The sequence below is a fragment of the Hemibagrus wyckioides genome, linkage group LG02, assembly GCF_019097595.1.
Source record: "Hemibagrus wyckioides isolate EC202008001 linkage group LG02, SWU_Hwy_1.0, whole genome shotgun sequence".
In the NCBI taxonomy this organism is placed as follows: Eukaryota; Metazoa; Chordata; class Actinopteri; order Siluriformes; family Bagridae; genus Hemibagrus; species Hemibagrus wyckioides.
Genome location: NC_080711.1, coordinates 19,001,509 through 19,028,256, shown reverse-complemented (window position 1 = coordinate 19,028,256; position 26,748 = coordinate 19,001,509). Strand labels below are relative to the sequence as shown.

At 39.9% G+C, this 26,748-nt stretch overlaps 2 protein-coding genes across 3 annotated transcripts; one reads left to right on the top strand and one right to left on the bottom strand.

The window, feature by feature from the left end:
- LOC131366494 (uncharacterized) lies at positions 1-12,704 on the bottom strand. 2 transcript variants are annotated; one of them, XM_058410989.1, is made up of 2 exons: positions 12,565-12,704; positions 1-3,961 (listed from the first exon to the last, which is right to left on the bottom strand). In XM_058410989.1, the coding sequence occupies exon 2, from the start codon at positions 3,849-3,851 to the stop codon at positions 612-614; it is 3,240 nt and encodes a 1,079-aa protein (XP_058266972.1). In that variant the 5' UTR covers positions 3,852-3,961; positions 12,565-12,704; the 3' UTR covers positions 1-611. The 2 variants fall into 2 exon arrangements, with proteins under 2 accessions (XP_058266972.1, XP_058266964.1); XM_058410981.1 differs by lacking the exon at positions 12,565-12,704 and adding an exon at positions 8,270-8,883 and having other exon boundaries at positions 2-3,961.
- wdr1 (WD repeat domain 1) lies at positions 11,702-25,977 on the top strand. The gene is made up of 15 exons (XM_058411002.1): positions 11,702-11,861; positions 14,507-14,628; positions 15,168-15,258; positions 15,556-15,703; positions 15,904-16,084; positions 20,572-20,649; positions 21,489-21,569; positions 22,030-22,263; positions 22,343-22,432; positions 22,680-22,834; positions 23,024-23,111; positions 23,466-23,576; positions 23,754-23,927; positions 24,441-24,585; positions 25,050-25,977. Exons 1-15 carry the CDS (start codon positions 11,846-11,848, stop codon positions 25,154-25,156), a joined length of 1,821 nt encoding a protein of 606 aa, XP_058266985.1. The 5' UTR covers positions 11,702-11,845; the 3' UTR covers positions 25,157-25,977.
- The last annotated feature ends 771 nt before the right edge of the window (positions 25,978-26,748 follow it).

The following is a 26,748-nucleotide window of genomic DNA, read 5'->3' as shown; positions in this document are numbered from 1 at the left end:
ATAATATAAATATATTATATATACACACACACACACACACACACACACACATAAAGCATTTAAGGAGCGCTCTCGAAACTCTAACACGGAGTCCGAAAACAAATTGAATATCTTTTCTGTGGTTAAGTTAATATTCCAATATTCGCAAGAGGAATATTTGACAGTCGATTTTAGTCAAATGTACAAAAAAAATGCTTCCTTATACAAAAAAAACAAAAAACAGACTCCTTTATATACAAACATAAGGGCTTTTTCCTGTATAGGTGTTAACAATTTATTCTAGATTTACTCCAGATTAGGAATCCCTTGAAGAACTATTACAGAGATTTTGAAGTAAGGAACAATAAATGGTCATCAAGTTCCAAGAGATAACACTAAAAAATACTGGGTTTTTTTGTTTTAAAAAGTGTTTCGCTTCATTCCAATACTAGTTTTTGCAAACTCCCTTAGAGCCTGTTGTTCCAACCCAGCTACATCCTACAACACCGAATGCAGCGTCTATGTAGCTTGTAAAAGATCTACATTAAGCACTACCAAAAGGTGTAGAGATGGAGGAGAAATGTACGACGAACATGGTTAAAAAACAACGTTTCTTAAAAAACAGATTTTTGTCATAGCACTGTGTTTTCAAAGACACCTTTCAGAAGAAGCTCGGTGACCTGATACTTCTGTCCCTGGACTTTTTTCAGTGTCATTTTAAAAGCAGGACACGTCCTCACAGGGTTGGACATGATGGTTCCATCCTGATTAGAGAGGTCCGGAGTTGAGCTTCTACGTTGTTGGTCTTTCATACTGACCATCCAGACGTGTGGATTTGGATGGTTCAGAACCACCACAGGTTGATTCGGTCCTGGATGTTTGATTAGTTGATCATCTTTCAGCGGCGTTAAGCACGTGCTTTCCATGGTAGCGTTCCCCGGATGTTGGTCTTTAGAGGACTTGTGTTTCTTAGCCCTTTTCTGTTTCTTGTTTTTAGGGGGTAGATCAATGCATACTAGGTCTATTCTTCCGTCTTGAGAAGTACTAGTTTCCGAGCGTTTTCTTTTTAAGACCAGTTTAATCGTCCTTTCTTGTAGGTTCTGCTGGTTCGATGTGCAGCAGACGACGGGACGAGCAGTTACGCTTTCCTCGCTGTCTCGTTTCTCTTTAGTTGCAGATTCGGACAGGGAAAAAAATTCCAAGCTTGGCATTCTGATCAAAGCTACTGTAGGATTCATGTTCGAAGCGACAGGACTGTCATTCTGTGCAAGGCAGCTCTTTTCTGGTTCCAAATTTGTTGTCTCCATCTTTTCATGTTGTGAGGAACAATCGCTCATGCTTCCCGATGAACTGTTCATACTCGATGATGGGTCTGTCTTTAGAGCATCAGTTGAAGAGCTACAGAGTTTTGATGAAATCTTGTCCTCGTCATCGCTTGCAAATGTCTTTTCTTCCACAGGGTTTAGCTTTTCTTTCACTATATCTTCAGACACTTTGGGTTCTTCTAAAGTCTCAACCTTTTTCTCAGCAAGTTGACCATCAGTCAACAGTCTGGCTTCATCTTCTGTTTTCATGGTTGGTCTACAGACTCTTGGGTTGTCAGTGGTGTTTGGGCTTTCTTTCGATTCTGAAACTACTGATATCTGGGTCTCAGCTTCTATGGTGTGAATGTGGCTCGGAGTTTCTTGGGGAATGGGGCAGAGTGAAAAGACCGATGAAATCACAGGGAGTCCTTGATAACTCAGTTCTGTATCTTCCTGTTTGTCTGCTGGTGGTTGAGCAGCTCTGCGCTTATATTTAAGCCCTTTAGCCGTACTGTTCTTCTTGCGTGCATGTGGAGAAATGTTTTTGATTGGGTAGTGCATGCGAGACTGTGGCTTAACTGGTTCTGTCGCAACTTTTTTTTGTTCGGCACGCAGCCATTGCATAAAGTCATGTGGTTCTGAAGGGTTAGACGCTACTGATCTTGAGAGAGCGTGCAACCATTTGCTTGAAGATCCTGTCCCATTTTTCCTGGAAGAAAGCACTGTCCCGTTCACCTCGGTGTCATTTTTTAGATATACTTTGTCATCTGCTAAAAGACTCTTTAGATGTGATCGCTGGACTAGATGCTCAGGAATGGCATTTGCCTTTGGGGTGTTGATGTCATGGTTCATGTTCACTGATTGATTATCATCTGTCGCAACTCTACATTTAAAGGACAATCTGCTTGTTGCAGAAGTTACAGTAGTACTTTTTAAGTCCTTCTGTTGCGGTCCAGAAAGCTGCTGTGGCACTAGCCGAAGCTCCAGTTCACGTGTACCATTGACGTTTTTCACCTCCACCAATTCAACAAGGCATCCAGCTGGGATGGTAATCTCTTCAGGACATGATACCGTTAAGGGTTTGTTGTGTTGTATGGGCTGGTTTAAAGGTGCTAACAATTCCACTTGAACACTGGACCTGGGAGGGTTTCTCTCTTCAGGACCTGATACCATCAAGGGTCTGTTGTGTTGGCTGGGCTGGTTTAAGGTTGATAACAATCCCACTTGTACACCTGACTTTGTACTTGACTCAACAGTCATAGGTGGCGTCCTCACAAGGATATTAGGCCTTGCTTTGTGTTGACTGTTTTTCCCTGGTGGCTGAGCCACATGTTTTATGGACGGTATTCCCTGTCGGAATCCATCAACAAGGACAGTGGGATTAGCTGAAGATGGAACGGACCATTGTATTGCATGTGCCACTGGAATATTTTGTACAGCTCCAGAAGTAACTGGCATTTGTGCTACTGGAGCTTCACGTTGGTTGCTGAGAAGCGCTACTGGAGCTTCACGTTGGTTGCTGAGAAGCGCTACTGGAGCTTCACGTTGGTTGCTGAGAAGCGCTACTGGAACTTCACGTTGGTTGCTGAGAAGCGCTACTGGAACTTCACGTTGGTTGCTGAGAAGCGCTACTGGAGCTTCACGTTGGTTGCTGAGAAGCGCTACTGGAGCTTCACGTTGGTTGCTGAGAAGTGTCTTGAGATGGTTATTATTACTGACTGGAGTTCCAGCTTGTAATTTCGGCATGGTTTTGAAATCGGTTGCCGTCTTTTCTGTGGTGCCTACCACATGGCTCTGAAGCGGTGGCTTTTGCTGAACTGAACGATCTCCAGAGATGCCAATATGAACTCTGGGAAGTGCACTTGTTACAGTAGTCTTTTCCAAGGATGTTTTTTCACTCCTTTTTTTAATGTATTCTATTGCTTCTTTAGTACTGACGTGTGGTGGATTAATGATTCCTTGTGTAACTTTACATACAGTTTGGGTAGTACTAGTCACAATGTAGGGTTGAGGCTTAATCATGGGTAGACTGCAAGTAGTACTTGTAACACGATATGGTGCACTCGGTCTTGTTTGACTCGCACTAGAAAGCAGACCAGACACATTTCCTGCAGAATGGCTCACAACTTTTACATCGTGTGAAGGTCCACTCAAAGTTCTTGGTTCAGACAGGCCCAGCCCTTTAGTCCCTTCAATTTTTTTAGTACAGTCATTTGCAAAGATTCCATCTGCAGACTTCCCATGTATCCTCTGAATGTGTTTTACCATGTAGTCCCTCCTGACTGCGCCGTAAGAGCACCAATTGCACTTGTAGGGGAACGACCCTTTGTGTTTAACAAGATGCCGTTGAGATTCAACCCTCGAGTAGGAGATGTGGTTGCAAATGGTACAGGAGAAGGTCACTTCCTCATGCTGAGCTATGTGTCTTTCAAAAAGTGCAATGTCTTTGGTTGAAAAGCGGCATTTTTCGCAACACAGGCGTCCATTAAGGTTTCTGGGTACCTCTTTAGAGTCTTTTGACTTTTCGAGAAACAAGATGAAATTTTGTTGCAAGCTGTTTGAATTCATCGTTGAGGCTGTATGTTATTTGGCAAAAGCCAAAATACTCTTCGAATCAGTACTCTTTTGGTTGAGGAACGATCCATTTGTAAGAATAAAAGGTGGTAGTGGTAATGGACCTAAAAATGAGAGAAATGTAAAAAAAAGTGTCATTATTTGGTATCTGTATAACACAATTAATATAAATACATACTTGACAATCATTACAGCCATATGTGAGCATCAACTATCACTGTTGCCACAAAGTTGCAAGGTCATAAATATCTCCACCTTATTTCCAGTGTTTTCCGAATGACCTGTTTGAAGGTTTTTGTGCAAGGCATTTTTACATTTCCGCTTATTTCAGCTGACTAGTTTGCCTTACAAATTGGCACGAACAAATCGTAGAGCAGTGCTTGACCATAAACTCCGTACCAAAGCTGAATGTGAATGTAAGACGCCATTGGTGCCTACTCAGAACAATCGTGCTGTCATATGTCCCTGAAAACCTTGTTTCCTGATACATATACACTTCTATGTCTCATTATAATATTCACATCAGTTTAAAAAGCCATGTTAAAGTTGCAGGATTTTGCAAAACACCTTTTGATTGAATCCACCACTCCATCTTTTAGGATAAGAGTGTAGGTAGGTAGATTATCGATGGATTATAGATGAATGTATTTCTAATTGATCACTTCATGAAACTACTGGAACAAACCATTATAGCAGATGGAAGGGATGGACAGTTATGTATCTATTATTAAATATTATAAGTAAATATCTGATAGATAGATAGATAGATAGATAGATAGATAGATAGATAGATAGATAGATAGATAGATAGATAGATAGATAGATAGATAGATAGATAGATAGATAGATAATTCATCCAAATTCTCTTCTCTTGGCAGCCTCCTTGGTAAGTTGTTGTCTTGTCCTTTTATGAATTTTAGTCTTGGTGATGTCACTATGGTGCACCATTTTCTCTCTTTTTTTAATGATGTCTTTACACAGTAGATGTAATGTTTTAGAAATTCATTTTATACTCCTCTCCTGAGCGATATCTTTCAACAAGCGAGATAACCGGCATGCTCTTTGCAGTTCATGACTTCAAGCATTCAGATGAAATCGAGAAAATCCTGCATAAACAACTAATCTTTATTTAGCATTTAATCAGATCTCATTGCTGACATGGCTGCACACTTCATTTTTATATGCTGTAATTTCACATTGAGTGCGGGGAAAAAAGGTCTATAGCCATTTTATAGCCACTGTATATAAAGCAGAACCTCAGAAGTCTCAGTTTCTACATTCATCGAATTGTTCATTTATTTTCCCTTTCTTGGAATGATATCACAAGGACATTTCTAAAATGTTGACTGTCCAACAGCTAATATGAACCCAAGCGTCATTTCCCAAAGATTTCATTTAGACATCTTGTAGATGAACTCAACACAGAGTTTGTATGCATGTGTGTTCTTGTAGGTCCCCTACAAGTTCCCTAGTAGGTTTCTATTCTGAGAAACTGTGTGTGAGTCAGAGCTGTGCTGTCCGGAGACATGTTACCATGGTCCCCTGGCTTCCAGGTCCCTGCTTGTGTTGTTTTTCCCTCTACTCTCTACTGTTCTACTTTTCCTAGCTTTACAAGTCGCCTGTTGGAATTTGCATCTCGGCTATATCAGCATGATCACGCCGGTGCTTTGTGTGCTGGTTTGGATAGTGCTCATTATCATCCCAGACGTTGTTACACCGTTTAGAGGTCTTCGTATTGCTTGCAAAGCCTTCTTTTCTATAAAGATTCTGTGAGATTTAAGGACTGTACTGGTCTTGATAAAAATGTACGGACAAGCGAAGTACAACAGTGAAGCACAATGAATATCAGGAATAGATCACTGGCTAAAATAAGATCACGGTGTTTTCAGACTGGATCACAATCCATGATATAATCGTTTACTGAACAGAGCAACCAAATATACCTCTTGCTTCATAAAGCTCTGCAAGGAAGTTTATAGAAAAATGATGAGAGAGAGCACTAATGTAAAGTGAAAGTATGCTTTCATGCATAATGAAGTGCACTTCAAATAAAAGCAAGGGTTGTTTTTCCTATTTAGCTATTTATTTTCTTTCCCTTCTTCAAGCACACTTGTTTGCTTTTCATGCACTCCCTGTGTGATCATGCTGTCTACACACTCTACAGGATGACTTAACAAATTTTGCCATTTCCTCGACATGCTAGGTCAAGTATGTTTATGAGGGTGACGGAGACGTACGTTCCCGCGGGTCTCGTTCGCATCGTCAGACTAAACAGCCTATTTGTGCCTAGGGCCCTGTTACGAGAAACAAATCACACCCACTGAAACTGGAGATCAAAGCGCTGCGTTAGCTGCTGTTCCTTAATACTTTCATGCAAATTAATAATCTGACTACAAATCCAAGCAAACAAATTATATCTGAGGTTAAGTTTTATCATTTAAATAATAAACTCACTTAAAAAAAAATATATGCAAAGGAGTGAATAAGCAACATTCTTGATTGAAAAGCATCAGTATTGGCTATGGGCTATGACTAAGTCTAGTTTTGTGATGCAGAAAGAATAAAAGCACTCTTCTTCTTTGTCCAGACTTTGATATTAATATTATATTATATTAAAGCATGATGGCTTATTATTTTTTTTTTAAAATCTTTGATTTTCTATCTCTAGCTCTGAAGCTAGTCTCTGTACTGATGAGCTGCCTTCTCCAAAATAATGTACATCAATGTAATCAGATAAGCCAGAACACAGACCCTGACCCAAAAGCTGTGATGCTTCTTGGTTATAAAACTGGACTAAAGAACCAATGATTTTTAAACAAATACACTTTGAAACAAGATTCACTTTTAGTTGTTTGACTTTGTTAAGTTGTATAGTTGCAATACTTTTCATTCTGTCATCACCTCCCCACACGGCTTAAAGGTTTTGATAGACAATACCAAGCTGCTCCGGATAAAAGCATTAGCTATAAATGTATAAAGCATTGATGAAAATGATTAAACTGTGTGACATCCTCTTTGAAAGCAAACAGGAGTTAAATAATAGCAACTGGCTTCCTTCCAAGGCAAAGAGGAGTGTGTGTGTGTGTGTGTGTGTGTGTGTGTGTGTGTGTGTGTATATAAGGTGTGAACTTATCTAACACATTCCTAACACCAGTAACGTACAGTAAACCCTTTGTTCTGCTTCTTAGCATTTAGCCATGCTAAAACCAACAAAAGAAAATTAAATATACTAAAATATAGCCGCGACTTCTTTTTTGCTTAAAACACACAGGGTCTTCTTTTGATTCTTAAGTTAAACAATGCTTCGCACAACCAATGTTACAAATTTTAAGATGAAATTTTTCCCTAAATATAGTTTTTTGTAATTGCAAGTTCCACGGTGTACAATTTGCTGCTGTTTACTTCCACAGAAATAAGAAATTTACAGGTGGAAGGAGATGATCATTTCTGAATAGTCCCCAAGTGCTCATCATGGTGATATGGCACTGGATTGGTGGAATGCTACCATCAAGGACACATCACTGGTATCTTTAAAACAAAAGTTTATTTAATTTGATCTTCAGGAACAACCTTAAAGCTTTACTCTAAAAAGTAAAATCACAGGCACCTTCCCAGGTAAAAGATGCATGGTAATCGAACGTAGTTTGGTAAAATACATTAATGCATTACTTCAGGTTTTTTTTGGAATTCATTACTTTCATTTTGACTCGTTTAAGATTGCTGACATTTTGGAAAGTTCATGCCTTGATGCTTACTGCTTCAACTTGGCTATGATATATTCTTTAAAAATCAAGGACAATGATCCTTTTATTATCTATACACCGATACACATATATATTTGTCCTTCACTGTCAACACAGCATAACCTCCTGCATTCTTCTCCTAGTAATTATGAGATGCAAATATAAACGAATGCTGTCATTACTACACCATTCAATTCAAATAGATATTATGACGTCATTAAGTCAAAATCCAATAGTGCGAGTATCCTGAAATAAATAAACAAACAAACAAGGCAGATGCAAATATTGCAGTACTAACTGTATTATTAAGATCAGCGATATGATTGATTGACTGATCAACTCATTAGCCTGGTAGTAAACTAGGACTGAGACTGAGCCCGCGTTAAAAATCGATCCCAATATTGGCACGTCATAACACAGAGAACCCACAACCCGTCAAGACACGAGCGGTGCGCGTGAGACCAGATTTCCGTGCGAATTGCACTCACATTTCTGCACGCGCTCTCTGTCTCTCACACGCGCGCGCTCACGCACGCACACGCGCGCGGGCGGACGGACAAACACACACACTCTTTGTTTGCGCCAAATGCCGCCATGTCGAATTCCCTTCCTTCCCTCCCTCCCTCCCTCCCACTGCACACACACACACACACGATGTAAAACACAAACCTTTTCCGCGTCTCCGCTTCACCGTTTAACGCCGCGCTTATAACGCAATGCTCCATGACGCCTCATAACGCGAACAAATCCATCCGTGTCAGCTTTACTCCCGCGTACGAACGCGAAAAATCCTTGCTCGAGTCGTGCAGCGCGCGCATCCCATTGGCTGTGTGTGGTGCACTACAGTAGAGCTCTACACATTCACCACACCGCTCCGTTTAACCCTGTACTGCCCGGAGCTTCCGGTCTTTTTCCTCCTGTTTGTTTGACCCGATTCCCGTTACTTTCATCATGTTCTCCGTCTGGACGCGTGCGAGCATCGTTCGCAAGTCGGACATGCACGTGAAGAAGTGGCGTTTGTACTCATTTCGGCGCTGTTTACTACACATTCATGTCATTACTGACATCAGAAGGCGAAGAGTTATGACGACTTCCGTCATTTCCGCCACCGGGAATATGTCCGTCCTGAGAGATCCTGCCTCGAGCAACATTTCTGCTCCAGCTCTGGTCACACACACTATTAACGCGAGACTTGCTTTAAGCTGTGACATTCTGGAAATAAACTGAAATATCCTGTCAACTGGTCATGTTTGTAAATTCCACATTGCTATGCAAGCTAAGAAATGAACCGCAAGGGGGCGTGGCGATGTGACTATGATGTCATAAGAAAATAAACAATGATGCAGCGTTAATTGTTGTTGGTCTCAACAAGTTTTCATTCTTATATCATAATGAATAAAATTCATCATTCAATATTCATTATTCAATAATATTTTTAAAATATTTTTTTGAAAAGATATAACGAATAAAAATATTTTTAAAAAATATATAATAAATAATAAAAAAATATAAATTCTTATTTAAGTCATATACCACAGCAAGATGCCGATGATTATTTTCAACTATTAATCAATAGTTATTTATTTATTTATTGTATGTCTGTGTACAAAAAAAAAAAACCTGAGTAAACTGAACTTTTGCAACATTTACCCTTGGCCATGTTAATTCACAGGATTTCCTCAATAACACATCATTTGCCTGTGTGTGTGTGTGTGTGGGGGGGGGGGGGTTTATGTATAATACTGTATGACGATAAGACCAAAAATAGCAAAGAAAAGTTTTATTATTTATTTAGATATGACAGATTATGATTAATTATATGATTGTATAAGAATTTATTCATTCTAAAAATCTTACATGTTTATGTAAATACAAATCTTTATTTTATGATTCATATAAATTATGAATTATGTTATTATATAATAATTTATTTATTATAAGAACCATATACATTTATATCAATAAAAATCATATGTACATTTGTTTTTTCCAGGAGTGGTCAGGCCATGAAGGAAAACAACTTTTACCTAATACAATAGGTACATGCTGTCAAACTCAAACTCAGCTAATGATACTAGATGGATAACTTATCATTAGTTAGCTATTATTAACCATAACACCAACTAGTAGTTGTATAATACACTGATCAGGCATAACATTATGATGCCACTTGTCTAATATAGTGTTGGTCCCCCTTTTGCTGACAAAACAGCCCTGACCCATCATGCACTGTGTATTCTGACACTTTTCTATCAAAACCAGCATTAATGTCTTCAACAATTTGAGCAACAGTAGCTCGTCTGTTGGGTCGGAACACACAGGCCTTCAATCTGCCTTGGCTGTCCATTACCCTGTTGCCGGTTCACCACTGTTCCTTCCTTGGACCACTTTTGATAGATACTGACCACTGCAGACTGGGAACACCCCACAAGAGCTGCAGTTTTGGAGATGCTCTGATCCACTGGTCTAGCCATCACAATTTGGCCCTTGTCAAACTCGCTCAAATCCTTACACTTGCCCATTTTTCCTGCTTCTAACACATCAACTTTGAGGACAAAATGTTCACTTGCTGCCTCTAATATATCCCCCACACTAACAGGTGCCATGATGAGGAGATCATCAGTGTTATTCACTTCACCTGTCAGTGGTCTGAATGTTATGCCTGATTGGTGTATATGGCCAAAAGTTTGTGGACATTTGACCTCCAAACTCATATGTGCTTCTTCCAGTCTTCTGTTCTTCCACTAGAATTAAAAATAGAAGGCTTTCCAGTAGAATTTGGAGCAAGTCTGTGGGGATTTGTGTTCAATCAGCCACATTAATGAGCTCAGGCACTGATGTTGTCACTAGGCCTGTGGGTTCAGTCAGTATTCCAATACATCACTCAGGCTAAGGTGCAGGCCACTCGAGTTCTTCCACTCCAAATGTGGTAAGACCATGCCTTCATGAAGTGTGCTTTGTGCACAGGGGCATTGTCGTGCTGGAATGTGATCAGGCTCCTTAGTTCCCAGAAATGGGAAAAAAAAAATTATAGTAAACAAGGACATTCTAAACAACAGTTTATCTAACAACCAGTTTATGTAGGTATGGTGGTCAAGTGTCAACATTTCTACAAAGTTAATGGTAATAGAAGCAATTATTAGCATGACATCACTTCTATCCATCATTCTGTTTTGTTTTAGACCCCATTGTTTGCTCATCATTTTTATTCAACCAAAGGCTTCAAAGCATTGTTTGGAAATTCTGGCCAAACATCGTGAATAAACATCTCCCTCTCAGAAATCTCTACCATCTCAACAATTACAGAAATGAAAATGTATTAGGATGAACACATTCATATAATCCTTGCAGTTCAGGGTTTCTGCTTTATAAAAGTAAACATGATTTTCTAAACTGTACATACAATATAGTTGCAATAGCCTTAGCTGCCTACAAGTTTCTCTTGACCAGTACTCAAACAGCAGTGATCAAGGTGAAATGCTTTCACGCAAACTATATATTTCACTTCACAGCATGACTCATAGTCAATATAATAGCCAGCGAAACCACAAGCGACGTTATTTTATCCCTGTAGCTATAAGGTAATTTCTTCCATTTGGTGTAGCACCACATTCTGCATCACTGCATATCATGCACCCCATTGGTTTCCTTGTCTTGGATGAAAGCCCAAACGCCAACAATAATGGACTCCCTCAGGCACCACATAACACTTCGAATAGGGTTAATGATCACGTGCCTGTTTTACACGCATCTTCCACAAATCATTTATTCATATCTAAATATATGTAAATAATTGGAGTCTTATATGTCTAAGTTACATTTAAGAATATAATGAAATGCTCGTGGACTAGCTCAATTTTGTTCGCATTTTAGTTAAATCTACACCTTCATTTATTTTACATATATATATGTTGTTGGGTTTTTTTGCTTTAACGCTTCCCGTATATCGTTCATGAATTGATTTTTAATCAGGCGGATGCCTTAAGTACCTAAGCGGTCCTTGGGGTGCGAGATGTGCCCGAGTGCGCAGTTTGTTGGAGCTTTATAGCGGTGTTTAAGCGCAGAAGCCTTTACCATATATGGACAAAGGCAAGCATCCCTCGAGCCCCTCTGACTTCCGCGTTTGTGCGATTTAGGCGGAGACCAAGTGGCCGGCTAGCAGGGACTGAGCTAAAGGATCCGGGCGGCTCCGTTTGCCATTCATTCGAAAAACAATAAGGGAATACACACATCGCGTGGACAAACATGTCGTACGAACTGAGTAAGTTGAACCATTTCGATGCGCTCTGTGTTCAAAACCCGGAAATCGTGCTCCTTTTGGTTTGGTTCAAGCTGCAGCTTTCTATTGACAGCGGCTGTGTTCCAATCGTCACCCCCTTTTTCCCTTCTCTAGGCGACTACACGAGTACTGACCGCTCTCGTCCTGTTATTTAAAACCCAGCGAGCACCTTTTTTTGTTTGTTTTAATTCCTGGGAACAAAACGAGCGGACTGACACACCAGTGAAACGTTGTATTAAAAAAAAAACAAACAAACGCAAATATGGCGAGATGGCTATTAGCTAACCGGCTAACGCTAACATAACACAACATAGACCCACAGTTTTAACACGAAAGCTCTTGGTCTTTTATTTTCTAACAAAACCGCTCGTGTCTTTCCTGGTGATTTTATTTTGATAATGCTGTGATTTAAACACTCAGTAAAGTGTACATATTTGTACCCGAGGGTTGGTTCAGGCGGAAATCTGCTACAGAAACTCATCACGTCATTTAGTATAATTATGCTGAGGGGCGTGACGCGCGCGTGCAGTCTGAATGGATTCCAAACAGGAAAAAAAAAAGTTGTATTTCTTTATATAATATGTGTGTTTTTGCTACTTAAAATGATCGTTTAATGTACAGTTAAAAATGACATTTATACTGAAAATGATTAAAATAACATGGGGACGGTGGGAGAACATCTTACCTGTATTCGTTATTCGCCGTTCTAATCCTTCAGACTGTAGCAATGTTGCTAAAACCGCAGGCAAAAAAAAATCTGATTGGCCAATTCTGTTTCTTATAGCAACTGGTAGCCAATAAAAAAAACAGGTGATCAAACAATCGCGTGCCTGTAGTACACGATTCTTCAGTTAACTGCAGATGACTTGTAACTTAGTGCTCGTGATTAAAAACTCGGTTACTTGATTCTGATTGGTCTTCATATAGTTTTCTATGCTAGCTCTTTTGGCAGTAGTTCCAACAGGTTGAATAGCTATGAACGTGTTAAGTTAGAATAGTAGTAATAATGTTAATAATAAAAAAATAATAAGTGATGGTTTCTATAGTAACAAGTTGTTTCTAGGTATTTGGAATGCTTCATCGAATCCATGTTTCATAATAAACAATAAAAGTCAGGATAGTGAGTTTTCCACCACGAGTGTCGTCTTCTCTGTTTTTTAGTAAACTGATGGAGAGAGTGTGTTTTGTGTTTTGTTATATTAACTAACCGAGAGGACTCGAAAAAGAGGCTGTTGAATGGACGGCAGTTTATATTTGCTCTAATCTGACAAAGTTGATGGTCCTTCTTCTTTCGGCTTTTCCCTTCAGGGGTCCCTTCTGCATCCTCAACACTTACACCCTCTAGCTCCATATCCTCATTTATTACATCCATATACCTCCTCTTTGGCCTTCCTCTTTGCCTCCTGCCTGGCAGCTCCATGTCCAACATTCTCCTACCAATATCCTCACTCTCCCTCCTCTGAACATGTCCAAACCATCTTAATCTGTCCTCCCTAACTTTGTCCCCCAAACGTCCAACATGAGCTGTCCCTCTGATGTATTTGTTCCAGAAAGTTGATGGTCCATAACGTATTAAAAAAAGCACTTTTGTTAATAAATAAAAATTGTTGGCGAATAGAAAAAATTGTGAGTCTTCAGGCTGTAACGTTTTAGTTCTCAAGGCTTTGCAGTTCTCTGGTAATGTTCTGGAAAAGCTTCATTACGAGGAAGGCTGCTGAGGGAAAATAGCTCCTTATTTTTTTACTCTTCCTCCACTGGTAATTACATTTTTAAGCAAAGCTTGCACTAGATGAGCATTGTAGCTGCATTATAAAGATACACTAGCAAAGGATACACAAGTATAAAGATTGATAAAGAGACAACTAAGCTAAGCTTTTCATTTAATAGTACATGAGTAATACAGTAGCTAAACCTAGCTAGTTAAAACGGAGGTTCTACTTCCTCTGGGTCTTGTTTGTTTTTATTTTTTTGATGTCACTTGATCTCCTGCTTGGTAATGTGCTTTAGGCAAACAATATTCAAACTAACTTGGGATGTGACCCACAAGTAGGCACTTAATCGTGTCTCCTGTATTGAATAGGTGGATGTAGTTTGAATAAACATTGAATTAAACATTTACACTGTGACTAAATGTAGCTGACTGAACGTTGTAGTTGTGACTCGTAAACTAGCCACAGGTTCTAGCACACTAGTTACATTAACTTGTATTTCAAGAAGTGTACACTTGGTAGCTAAGCTGTGTAGTAGGGGAAAAGTATGCTAGTAAGCTAGTTCAGAATCAGTGTTCACTAGTTGAGGTTACAAGAACACAAGTATACCCTTTTCATTTTAAAAACAAATGTGAACTAGCTAAAATTTGTATTTCTAGGACACAAATACAAGGTGAGCTTGAATCTGATAATACAGTAGGTTATAACATGATAAGAAGCCAAGCAATGCTAGATAGATGTGCTAATAATGCTAGATAGAATTCTAAGCACATGTATGGCGTTTGGCTAAAGCTAATCAGAATGCACTTAGTGCCCTCGATGGCCGTGTTAAATGTGTAAACGTATGGGACCGTCTCGTAAATTTGTAACTTAACATATTCGGGAGTTTCATGTTGGTTTGTTTGTAATGTCTTACAGAGCACTTGTTTGCCAGCCTTCCTCATATGGAGAGGGGCGTGGCCAAAGTTATCGGAGGGGACCCGAAAGGGAACAACTTCCTGTACACAAATGGAAAGAGCGTCATCATCAGGAACATCGAGGTAAAATTTGGTTCATTCATATGGGAAGTAGCTAAAATCTTAGATATAGAGTATAGCGCTAGTTAGGAATGTCATCTGTTGTAAGATATAAGCTGATGTATCTGTTGATTTGGTTGCCCTTCGAGGTGCCAACTGCGGGGCAGAAAGCTCCTTGCCCCACTTGGCTCCATAGAGTTATTGCACTTAATGGGAACTGCAACGAGTGCTAAGAGGCCCATTGGGGCAGGCATCCTACTGCCCCATGCTCAGCTGAAGAGCAGTGGACAGAACAGTTATTGGGGTTTCTACATTGGGCTAATAATAAAAAAAGGCTACTTTAAATTCTGTTAATTATAGCTAGAGATTGTGTGTTTGACCTACAGAAGTATTTTGATTATAAAATATATTCCACAGCCTGGAACCCTAGTAAAAGATATTACTTAAATTAACATTTAATTTTGAACATGGTCATAGGTGACCCAGGCAATCCAGGAGAGTACAGTTTACTACGTAATAATCGATCATTTATATTCATTCATTATTGATTGGGTGTGTTACAGAATCCTGCTATCGCTGACGTCTACACAGAACATCCTTACCAGGTCATCGTTGCCAAATACTCACCCAGCGGCTTCTACATTGCCTCAGGAGGTGAACAGTTCGCTTTCTCGTGTGTGTGTGTGTGTGTGTGTGTGTACATGATGACTGATGGTGATCAATGTAACTCCAGAACTCTGCATTCTGTTTCACACACAAGCACACACTGGGTGAAAGTGTGCTATATCTTGTCTTACAGACTGCCTCTGTGTCCCACATATTGTCCCCACCATAGCACACTGATCATTTACGACTATACACTATTTAGTGAGCATGGTGTTGTTTGAGACAGTTAAGGTTGACAGATTTTTACACACCTGCTTCAATCTCTTTGGTCTCTGTGCACCTTAGATGTGTCAGGAAAGATACGGATTTGGGACACGACCCAGAAGGAGCATCTGCTGAAGTACGAGTATCAGCCTTTTGGAGGAAAGGTCAAGGACATCAGCTGGACGGAGGACAGCAAGCGTATCGCCGTGGTGGGAGAGGGACGAGAGAAGTGAGTCGCAAGAGGCTGTGTGCCGAAGAACACCTGTTTAAATAATGTTAATCTGACTGGAATTAAAAAGAAGATAGAACTGCAGTCAGAACTGCTGACCAATCAGAATTGAGAATTCAGCAACACTGTGATATAAAGGTCTATAGTTCACTGACAGAATCCTTGGTGACCAAACGCACTGTGTGTGTGTACTTGTGTAGGTTCGGTGCAGTGTTCCTGTGGGACTCAGGTTCCTCGGTGGGCGAGATTGTCGGTCACAGTAAGATCATTAACACTGTAGACTTCAAACAGACCCGGCCCTACAGACTAGTCACGGGCAGCGACGATAACTGCACCACCTTCTTCGAGGGGCCGCCCTTCAAATTCAAGTGCACCATCAGTGTAAGTCCACTCGATTAAGATAATCATTTTTTGCAGAGGGCACAAAATAAATAAGTAAATAAATTCCACCCTCTCATAGTGGGCAAACCATTATAATATAAGCCACTACTAGTGTGTGTGTGTGTGTGTGTGTGTGTGTGTGTTCCTGAAAGTTTAACACTAGAATGGGAAAAGGTGTGGTTAGGTTTTGGCTGTTACCAGGAATGTACTATGTGTCTGAACATGTTTACAATAGCTTTTTACTTTAATAATAACTTTTACTACCACACACATACATGTTCATGGAGCATTTAATTATTTTTTATCATATTTTATTGTCCTAGTTCAATAATAAAGGTTTGAGCATTCTTCTTGCACACACTACACACAGTGAAAGTTTGCTTTTGAGGGCATGCATGACTGAGTGCACACAGCCAACGTCAGGTTTCTATTCTTTTTTTTTTTTAAAGCCCTGTGTGTGTGTTTCACATTTCACATGAATGAAAATCTTTATTTACTGGAATGGACTACGCAAGTCTATGAAAAGTCTGATGATCATATTTGTGTGAAACCCGATGATGAAATCGAGCAGAGAGTCATTTGTTCAGGGGAAGCAATAGGACTCCAGGAAATCTGGCATTCTATACAAAGAAGCTGGCATGGTCAATGTCACATTTTTGGATAGATAGATACTTTATTCATCCCAAAGGGAAATTCACATTTAAGTTTGCATAGTGACTTTCTCTTTAGTTTCAGTTAAAAAAAATACTTTTAGACTTTGTTAAAAACAGCAAACATGTACTGTTTATATACTGCCAATGCCTTTATCTCTTCTTTTTTTTTTTTTTTTATTCAACTGAGTGTTAAGGGCCCAGCTTGGTGGACCTGGGATTCAAACTAACAACCTTCTGAGCAGTAGTCCAGCACCTTAACCAATAAGCTACCACATTATCTACCAGAACCTTTTGAATACAGCTTGTATACCAGTGCACCATGAACCAGTCTGAGCAATTGATGGTTAAGGGCCCAGCAGTGGCAGCTTTGGTGGACCTGGAATTCAAACCAACAACCTTCTGAGCAGTAGTCCAGCACCTTAAACCACTAAGCTACCACATCTCACACCCCACAGCACTTTCTGTATACAGAACCAGTGAACCATGAGACCAGTCTGAGATTTTCACATACAACTAGTTTGTTGTTCCACAAGAACAATTTCTCGATGTGTCTTGGCTTGTATTGACATCAGATCTAGATATAGAATTGTTGCTAGACCTGAAATAGTAGCAAAAGAGAATTCATGCGTTACTAACATTAGCTGGCTTGCCGCCTGCTTCAGAGGTAGACGTTCTCCTTTTAGCAAATCGGACCATGATGTGCTTTGTGGCTTAACCAAAATAATAATGTCTGGCAATGATGTGGCACTAGCCACGATAATCATTTCGGTATTTAAGACCACACTTTTGCCTGTGCATTTAACAAACAAATCACCTAGGTCACGGTGGTTATGATGTGTAAATACAGCCATTTGAATGACGGCTTAAAGGTGAATGCAGTGATTGAGACCGAGAGGGAAAGAGGTGCAGTGTAGGAAAACTCTGATTCACGTGCTGCTTTGTTTGATTTGTTTCGAACACAAAAGCAAAATCAAATGTTCCGCCATTTTTTTTTTTTTTCTTTTTTCAAAATATATTGTCGAGCACTAATGATGCTTGCAGATATGATCTGTGGTGAGAGCAGGGATCAGGTGGAGGAAAACCTGGAGAGATGGAGGTTTGCGCTGGAGAGAAGAGGAATGAAAGTCAGTCGTAGTAAGACTGAGTACATGTGTGTGAATGACAGGGAGGGAAGTGGAACAGTAAGATTACAGGGTGAAGAGGTGAAGAAGGTACAGGAGTTTAAGTACTTGGGGTCAACAGTCCAGAGTAATGGAGAGTGTGGGAAAGAGGTAAAGAAGCGAGTGCAGGCAGGTTGGAATGGGTGGAGAAAGGTGTCGGGAGTTCTGTGTGATAGAAAAATATCAGTGAGAATCAAGGGGAAGGTGTACAGGACAGTGGTGAGACCGGCCATGCTGTATGGTGTAGAGGCAGTGTCACTGAGGAAGAGACAGGAGTCAGAGCTGGAGGTAGCAGAGCTGATGATGTTGAGGTTCCCTTTGGGAGTAACAAGGTTGGACAGGATTAGGAACGAGTACATCAGAGGGACAGCTCATGTTGGACGTTTGGGGGACAAAGTTAGGGAGGACAGATTAAGATGGTTTGGACATGTTCAGAGGAGGGAGAGTGAGTATATTGGAAGGAGAATGTTGGACATGGAGCTGCCAGGCAGGAGGAAAAGAGGAAGGACAAAGAGGAGGTATATGGATGTAATAAATGAGGATATGGAGCTAGTGGGTGTAAGTGTTGAGGATGCAGAAGATAGGGATAGGTGGAGAGAGATGATTCACTGAAGGGAAAAGCCGAAAGAAGAAGGACCATCAACTTTGTCAGATTAGAGCAAATATAAACTGCCGTCCATTCAACAGCCTCTTTTTCGAGTCCTCTCGGTTAGTTAATATAACAAAACACAAACGCACTCTCTCCATCAGTTTACTAAAAAACAGGGAAGACGACGCTCATGTGGTGGAAAACTCACTATCCTGACTTTTATTGTTTATTATGAAACATGGATTCGATGAAGCATTCCAAATGCCTAGAAACGACTTGTTACTATAGAAACCATCACTTAACATCATTATTTTTTATTATTAACATTATTATTACTATTCTAACTTAACACGTTCATAGCTATTCAACCTGTTGGAACTACTGCCAAAAGAGCTAGCATAGAAAACTATAAGGGAAATGCCGAAAGAAGAAGGCTGTTGAGCCCTAGGCTGTTTATTAGATGAGAGTAAAACAAATGCATCCTTTGCACTTGTTTATCATTTATAAAAATCTTTGAACTTATTGATTCAATGTTGATTAAAGACCACAAAGTTTTCAAGTGGGTGTGGCCTCTTTTACTTAAATGGCTATAACCTTCAAATGGAAAGCGATATTTTTATCAAATTTGGCACACTGATGTAAGGGCCCAATCTGAGGACACTTGCAAAACAAATCCGTGTTCGAACACTTGGTGGCGCTATTACAGAAAAAAAATGGCTGTAAATGAATTGGCTGTAACTACAAAAAACGTTGGTCCGATTGATTCCACATTTTGCATGCAGTGTCCTCGTCCAAGGTCTTTTCAATGACTGAGGACGGTTGTGTAGCTTGGAAAATCATTGCTGCAGTCAACTAGTTTACCTTCAGAAGTGATCAGATCCCCATAGCTATTAGAGTCCCGTGGGTTTATCTAATGTAAAATAAATGGTTTGATCTACATCAGTGATTCACACAAACTCATGTAATGGAAAGAGCTCTTCATTCTGAACAACTTTGCCTTAAGTACCAGTGGTATTGCTCAAATCAAACGAATCCTCGCTTAAGTGAAATAAATCCAGTGCAGGAAAACTGACCTCCCTAAATTAGTATTTATTTATTTTCTTAATTTGTTGAGCTTTTATAACAAAAAGATGAGAGGCTTAGAGTAACCAAAAGACAAGATCTTATAAAGAAAAACTTCGAACTAGCTTAAATTAACCAAGCTCATACAGGAAGTAACAGGGATTGGACAACAGATGGCGCTATAACACGTATAAATGACTATTTCTTAAAACCTTTTTTTTCCTTCTTTGATTTAGTTGCTTACAGGCATGCAAAGGATTGAGTAATATCCTGGTACACATGTTCTTAAAGCCTCTAAAGTGCTGGAACCTCGCTTGCAGCTTTGTACACTGATCAGGCAAAACATTATGACTACTGAGAGGTGAAGTGAATAACACTGATCTCCTCATCATGGCACCTGTTAGTGGGTGGGATGTATTAGAGGCAGCAAGTGAACATTTTGTCCTCAAAGTTGATGTGTTAGAAGCAGGAAAAATGGGCAAGCGTAAGGATTTGAGTGAGTTTGACAAGGGCCAAATTATGATGGTTAGACCACTGGATCAGAGCATCTCCAAAACTGCAGCTCTTGTGGGGTGTTCCCGGTCTTCAGTGGTCAGTATCTATCAAAAGTGGTCCAAGGAAGGAACAGTGGTGAACCGGTGACAGGGTCATGGACGGTCAAGGCTCATTGATGCACGTGGGGAGTGAAGGCTTGCCTGTGTGATCCGATCCAACAGACTGCTGAAGAAGTTAATGATAGAAAGGTGTCAGAATACACAGTACAGGACGGGTCAGGGCTGTTTCAGCAGCAAAATGGGGACCAACACAATATTAGGCAGGTGGTCATAATGTTATGCCTGAGAGATAGATAGATAGATAGATAGATATCTCTCAACTTGAGGGATAAGGGATAAGGATTAGAGACTAGGATACTTGGCCAAAAAAAACAGATGTTTACTTTTGTTTGTTGAAATGAAGCTCTGTGTCTGTGACCTAAACTGTTTTTTTCTCTCTCTCTCTCTCTCTCTCTCTCTCTCTCTGCAGGATCACAGCCGTTTTGTCAACTGCGTTCGTTTTTCTCCCGACGGAAACCGTTATGTTTCAGCGGGGGCAGACGGACAGGTGAATCCAGCTGTCACGATCTTTACCATTAACAACGTTTCTCAAGATTGTGTTAGAATTCTCTCCAAAGCAAGCCAGCTCCTTTCTAAATATCCTTTAGATTTAGTAAAGCTGATTTCCTTGAATGCCAGTCAGACGTAAAATGTAAAGCAGAGTCTGAACTTGCCACGAAAAGCTCACAGAGAGATGAATAAAATAACTGCAAAATGTTATTATAGGAGAAAGTCATGTCTAACATGGTGACAAATTGAAGAAAAGGTGAATTAGGTGTGAAAGAAATGGTTTGACGTGAAAACTGGGGGAAGAAAAATACATATTTATGTTCACTAAGATCAAGCACATCACACAGGGAAACAGTAAGTGTTGTGAAGTAATGTGAATTTTTTTTATTGAAATATATTTATTGGAAATGTACATAAGTGCGAAGCATGCTGTTTTTACTGTGTTTTTATGCTAAATTTTACATTACAAAATCTTTTAATATGAATACATTTATACTTTTTTTTTTTACTAATTTGTTTTTACTGTGTGTTTTAATGCTATTTTACATTACAATTTTTTTTTATAAGTTCATTTAAACAGCAACTTTTTTCTCTAACAGGATTTTTTTGTTTGTTTTTTACTGTGTTTTATTTTTATGCTACATTTTACATTATAAAATCTTTTTATAAATACAATTTCACCGGTTATTTATGTCTATAAACAGGATATTTTTATTTGTTATTTTTTTTAGTTTTTTGTTTCTTTCCTTTTTTTGTAGGCACTATATGTATAAATGTGCCTTTTTCTGTCCAGTCTCTCACCCTGTCTTATATTTATCTCTCTCTCGCTCGTTCCAGATTTACATTTACGATGGAAAGACAGCTGAGAAACTGGGCTCGCTGGGAGGAGAAAAAGCTCACGAGGGCGGGATTTACGCTGTAAGTATGTTTTTGTTTACATCTATCTCTCTATCTATCTATCTAAATACATATTGCATCCTCAGACTTCCTTTTTCTGAGCTTGATCAAAGAAGCTAAACATGGCCCAGATGTTTGTGATGTGGCTTCTGCGCATGAGTAACTGTCGGCACACAAATAAAATGGAAATGATGGGATGTGCTACAAGTACACAAATTTAACCAAATATACACCTCCTACTCGCTGTTTTTAACCCTTTCATTCATTTACCATTGTTTTTAAACAAGTTACACCATATTACATATCATTCCCCTGGTGTGAACATCAAGGCAGTATTGACCTAAGACAACTGTGAGTAAGACCGTAAAAGGTATCATAAACATAAATATGCTGTTAGCAGATGAGTCACTAAAGGACAAACCTAAGCTTCCAAAAGCCACACCCTCCATACGCTACTAATGATGCCGACTCGACTCTGTAGGTCAGCTGGAGTTCAGATAGCACTCAGCTTATCTCTGCATCCGGCGATAAGACCGTCAAGTTATGGGATGTGGCGAGCGGCACCGCGGTGACGACCTTTAAACTGGGCGCAGACGTTCTGGACCAGCAGCTGGGTTGCCTGTGGCAGAAAAATCACCTCCTCAGCATTTCTCTGTCGGGATACATCAACTACCTGGATAAGAACAACCCGAACCGACCAATCCGAACCATCAAGGTGAGTACAGCGAGTGTCAGGCTTTAATTAAAAGACATTCATTGATCAGATGTTAACTGTTGTTTTGTTGCTCGTTTAGGGACACAGTAAGTCCATTCAGTGTGTGACTGTACATAAAGACGACGGCAAGAACACCATCTACTCTGGCAGCCATGACGGACACATCAATATCCTTTCACGCATGAAGGAACTGTATCGCCAAATTGTCGATATGATAAAGTGAGTCTGCTTCTTAAACGTTTATGGAAGGAGTCTCCAGTGTCGGTGCTCAAAGCAGAACAACACGTCCATAAATCTCATTCCTTACGTCTAAGCCTTCGAAGGTGTTTAAACTCATAACTCTGCTATCGTGCTTTATTCCTCTTGGTGTGATTGTTGCTTTGCGTGTTTTTGTTCTCCTTAACACTTGTGCACATTACTGGGACGCTCAGAGCGGCGAGAACGATGCTCTCTCGGGAAAAGGACACACAAATTCCGTGCTGAGGCTCGCCTTGGACGACTCTGACCGTCTGGTGAGCTGCAGCATGGACGATACGGTCCGCTTCACCGACCTGAAGAAGAAGGAGTACAGGTACAAATGCACACTGTGACTCCAATTTTATTAATAAACCAATAAGTATTTAATAAGAGGGTTGAGAGAGGAAATGGGGAAAGCGTTTTAAAAATGGTTCTTTGTATGGTGGCCCACACACACGATATTATAACAGAAATAGTGCTGTTAAAACTACATACACAGTGATAACGTGTGTGTGTGTGTTAGTGCTTCTGACCTGGCGAAGATGGACACCCAGCCAAAGTCTGTGTCTGTTGGAGCAGGAGGCTTGGCTGTAGCTGTGTGTATTGAACAGGTAATATCCATACACACACACACACACACACACACACACCTTTGTTTGCATGTTCATTTGTTTAGTAAAGAAATACCAAGCTATAAAGTTTCAATATGATGCTGTTAAAGTGGAATATTGACTACAATCCCCCCCCCCACACACACACACACCTGACCCAGCTTTATTCTCCTTTTAGCCGGAAGTTGTTTCCATGGTTCCCCTTTAATCACAATGGTGTCTAAGAGTTGCTTCAAATGAATGAATAGAACGATACACAGATCAGGCATAACATTATGACCACCTGCCTAATATTGTGTTGGTTTCCCTTTTGCTGCCAAAACAGCCCTGACTCGAATTTTTTCTTTTCCGTAGGTGGTGCTGCTGAAGGATAAAAGGAAAGTGTTCACTCTGGATAATTTGGACTACCAGCCAGAAGTGGGTGCGATTCATCCCGGAGGTGGCACCGTGGCAGTGGGCGGAGCTGTAAGTATTTGTGTATTTCGCCTCCTTCACTTTCACTTAAGTTTTTGCACTCTGCTCAGTTTCCAGTTTTTGGTGTCAGATGAAGTTTATGATGTATATAAAGCACGTTATATAAAATGCTGAAATTGGATCAGGATTCTTAATGGTGTGTGTGTGTGTGTGTGTGTGTGTGTGTAGGATGGAAAGGTGTATCTCTACTCAATCCAGGGGAACACCTTGAAGGACAGCGGAAAGGTTCTGGACACCAACGGACCTGTGACCGATGTGCAGTATTCCGGAGACGGGGCATTCCTCGCCGTCTCAAACGAGAAGAAAGTCATCATCGTGTACACCGTTGCCGACGGTTACGCGGTAAATAACCACATCCGTCGTCCATCTGCGGTGCTGTAACTGTAATCGTACCGTTTTAAGTATAAGGGCAACTCCTTGGCTTGATTCACTTTCACACAAAATTTTAAAATACATAACATACCAAAATGTGTTTAGGCAAGTCGTATATGGGTGAACTGTCCACTCATTGATCAGTTAGTGTCCCTGTTAGATGTTCCAGGGTTCTGCTAACAGCATTCATTCATCAGGAATGATGGACAGTCATCAGCTCAGATCTTTTTTGCTGCTGTCTTGATTATTCAGTAATTTATTAATATAAGCAAGGTTTCATCAGGACAACAAATGGTTGGTTTGGGTCAGATTACTGTGTTCCAAACCATTGGACAAAACCACACCAGGTTCCTAATCAAACACTCCAAACGAGCCCGGTGTGAAAAAGCCCTTGGAGTAATTAGATATTGATCCATCATCAAGATGAATATCATTAAATAATAGTAGTATCGTCACAGCCATGTGTGTGTTCTGTGTGCGCAGGTTAACAACGAGTTCTACGGTCATCACGCGAAAGTGGTCTGTCTGTCCTGGAGTCCCGATAACGATCACTTCGCCTCCGGAGGAATGGACATGATGGTGTACGTCTGGACCATATCTGATCCCGAGAAGAGGATCAAAATCCCAGGTACACAAACTTACACCTATTATATGTGTGAGATGTATATATTTTTGTCTTCAGAAGCTATCTGGTTGTCTATCTATCTATCTCTCTGTCTGTCTATTTATAGATCTGTCTGTCTATCTACTCAACTCTACAAGTATTGGCAGTCTATCTATCTGTCTATTGTCTATTTTTTATCATTTTCTTTAAATCCAAGATTATGTAACTCTATCCAATGACTTCTTGATAAGAATAGATATTTACTTAATATATATTAATGGATACATAACCGTCCATCCCTTCCATCTGCTATAATGGTTTGTTCCAGTGGTTTAATGAAGTTATCAATTCAAATACAATTCAATTATCTGTGTGTGTGTGTTGGATCGAAAGAAATGAATGAAAGTTAGTAATACTTGCATGTTGAATATGAGAGTGAGGATATTTTTATTTACATATGGCCCGTTTTGTGTTTTTGTATGCTTCAGATGCTCACCGGTTGCACCACGTGAGTGGTTTGGCCTGGCTGGACCAACGCACGCTCATCACAACCTCTCACGACGCGTGCGTGAAACAGTGGACGCTAAAAATCTAAGCACTTGTGCACACACTCACTCGCAGGATCTGTAGAGACAGGGACAGGGACTGCTGTAGAGATTCTGTCTTTCTGTCTTTCTTTCTCTCTCACCCAGACTTGCTCTCGCTCTCGCTCGCGCTCTCTTCGTTTTTAAGGGGTGTGTGCCAGTAATCTCAGCTGCGTGTGTGTGTGTGTGTGTGTGTCTCCTTTCTGCCTTCATGCTCCGTATCTCTCATCTTTATGAAAGGTGTGACATTCCAGAGGTGCGAAAGTGAGACCTCCATCTGGGCAACATTTAGTGCATGCACACACACGCACACTGTATACACATGTACTGTATACACGCACACATACACACATCGTAACACAGCTCCTGATCTAACACCAAGGTCATTGTTACATCATGTTCTATACAAAACCCTGTGTCATGGATCGGTCGGATTATTATTATTATTATTATTATTATTATTTTAATCCAGGTGGAGGTTTAGCTTTAGCTCTCTTACAATCTTGCGCTTATATCATGGACCGTGGCCTGTGTCTGCATTCTGCTGAGAGGGTGTGTGTGTGTGTGTGTGTGTGTGTGTGTGTGTGTGTGAGAGAAAGAGTGTTCAGGGAGCAATAACAGGTTGCAAAACAGAACAGTCCAGAAATTTACTGGTGTGTGTGTGTGTGAAGGAGCCACTGGTGTTCTGTCCTCTGTCTCCATCATTATGGGTATGCATGTTGTGTTTAATATAAGCCTCCACTTTTTCACTGGAGTGGATGTGATTCATACTAATGATGATGATGGTAATAATAATAATAAATGGTGGAAATAAAGCTGAAATTTTTATGCACTGTGTGTGTGTTTGTGTTGGACTTGCATTACATTTCTGTGAGGACCATGCAAAAGAATCCTGGGGGTTTAAATAAATAAATAAATTAATAAATAACTAAATAATGACCTGTATACTTAATATGGAAGCCAGATAACTTAAACATGCTCAAGTTTTACAACAGTTTGAATTCTGATCACAGGACCCAAAGGAAGGGATATCAGACTCCTCCTCCTGTCAATCAGTGACCTTAGCCAATCGTGGGCAGCTGTCGGATCATGTATGTGGAAGACGGTTGATGGCACTTTGGATACTCTGTACTCTGAATATTGGCTTAAGGCAGATAGGTGGGAGTATTAGGGGGAGGGGTTGGGGCAAGAGGATGAGGCCAATAGCAGCAGTTGAAGTCAGTAGTGGTGAAGCAGAAGCTATGTTATAGATGAACTGGACGTTTACTAATTCTCATGTTCGTGGTGGTGGCGGCACTGATTAAGTCCTTGAGTACGGTGGAAGAGAAGTGCAAAACACAATGACGAATCCAGAAACAAATTAAAAACAAAAATCAGAAAACAAAAATTAAAAAAAAAATCAGAAAACAAAAATTAAAAAAAAAAAATCAGAAAACAAAAATTTAAAAAAAAAATCAGAAAACAAAATAAATTTAAAAAAAATCAGAAAACAAAAATCTTTTAAAAAATCAGAAAAAATAAATTAAAAAAAATCAGAAAACCAACATAATTTAAAAAAAAATCAGAAAACAAAATAAATTTAAAAAAAATCAGAAAACAAAAA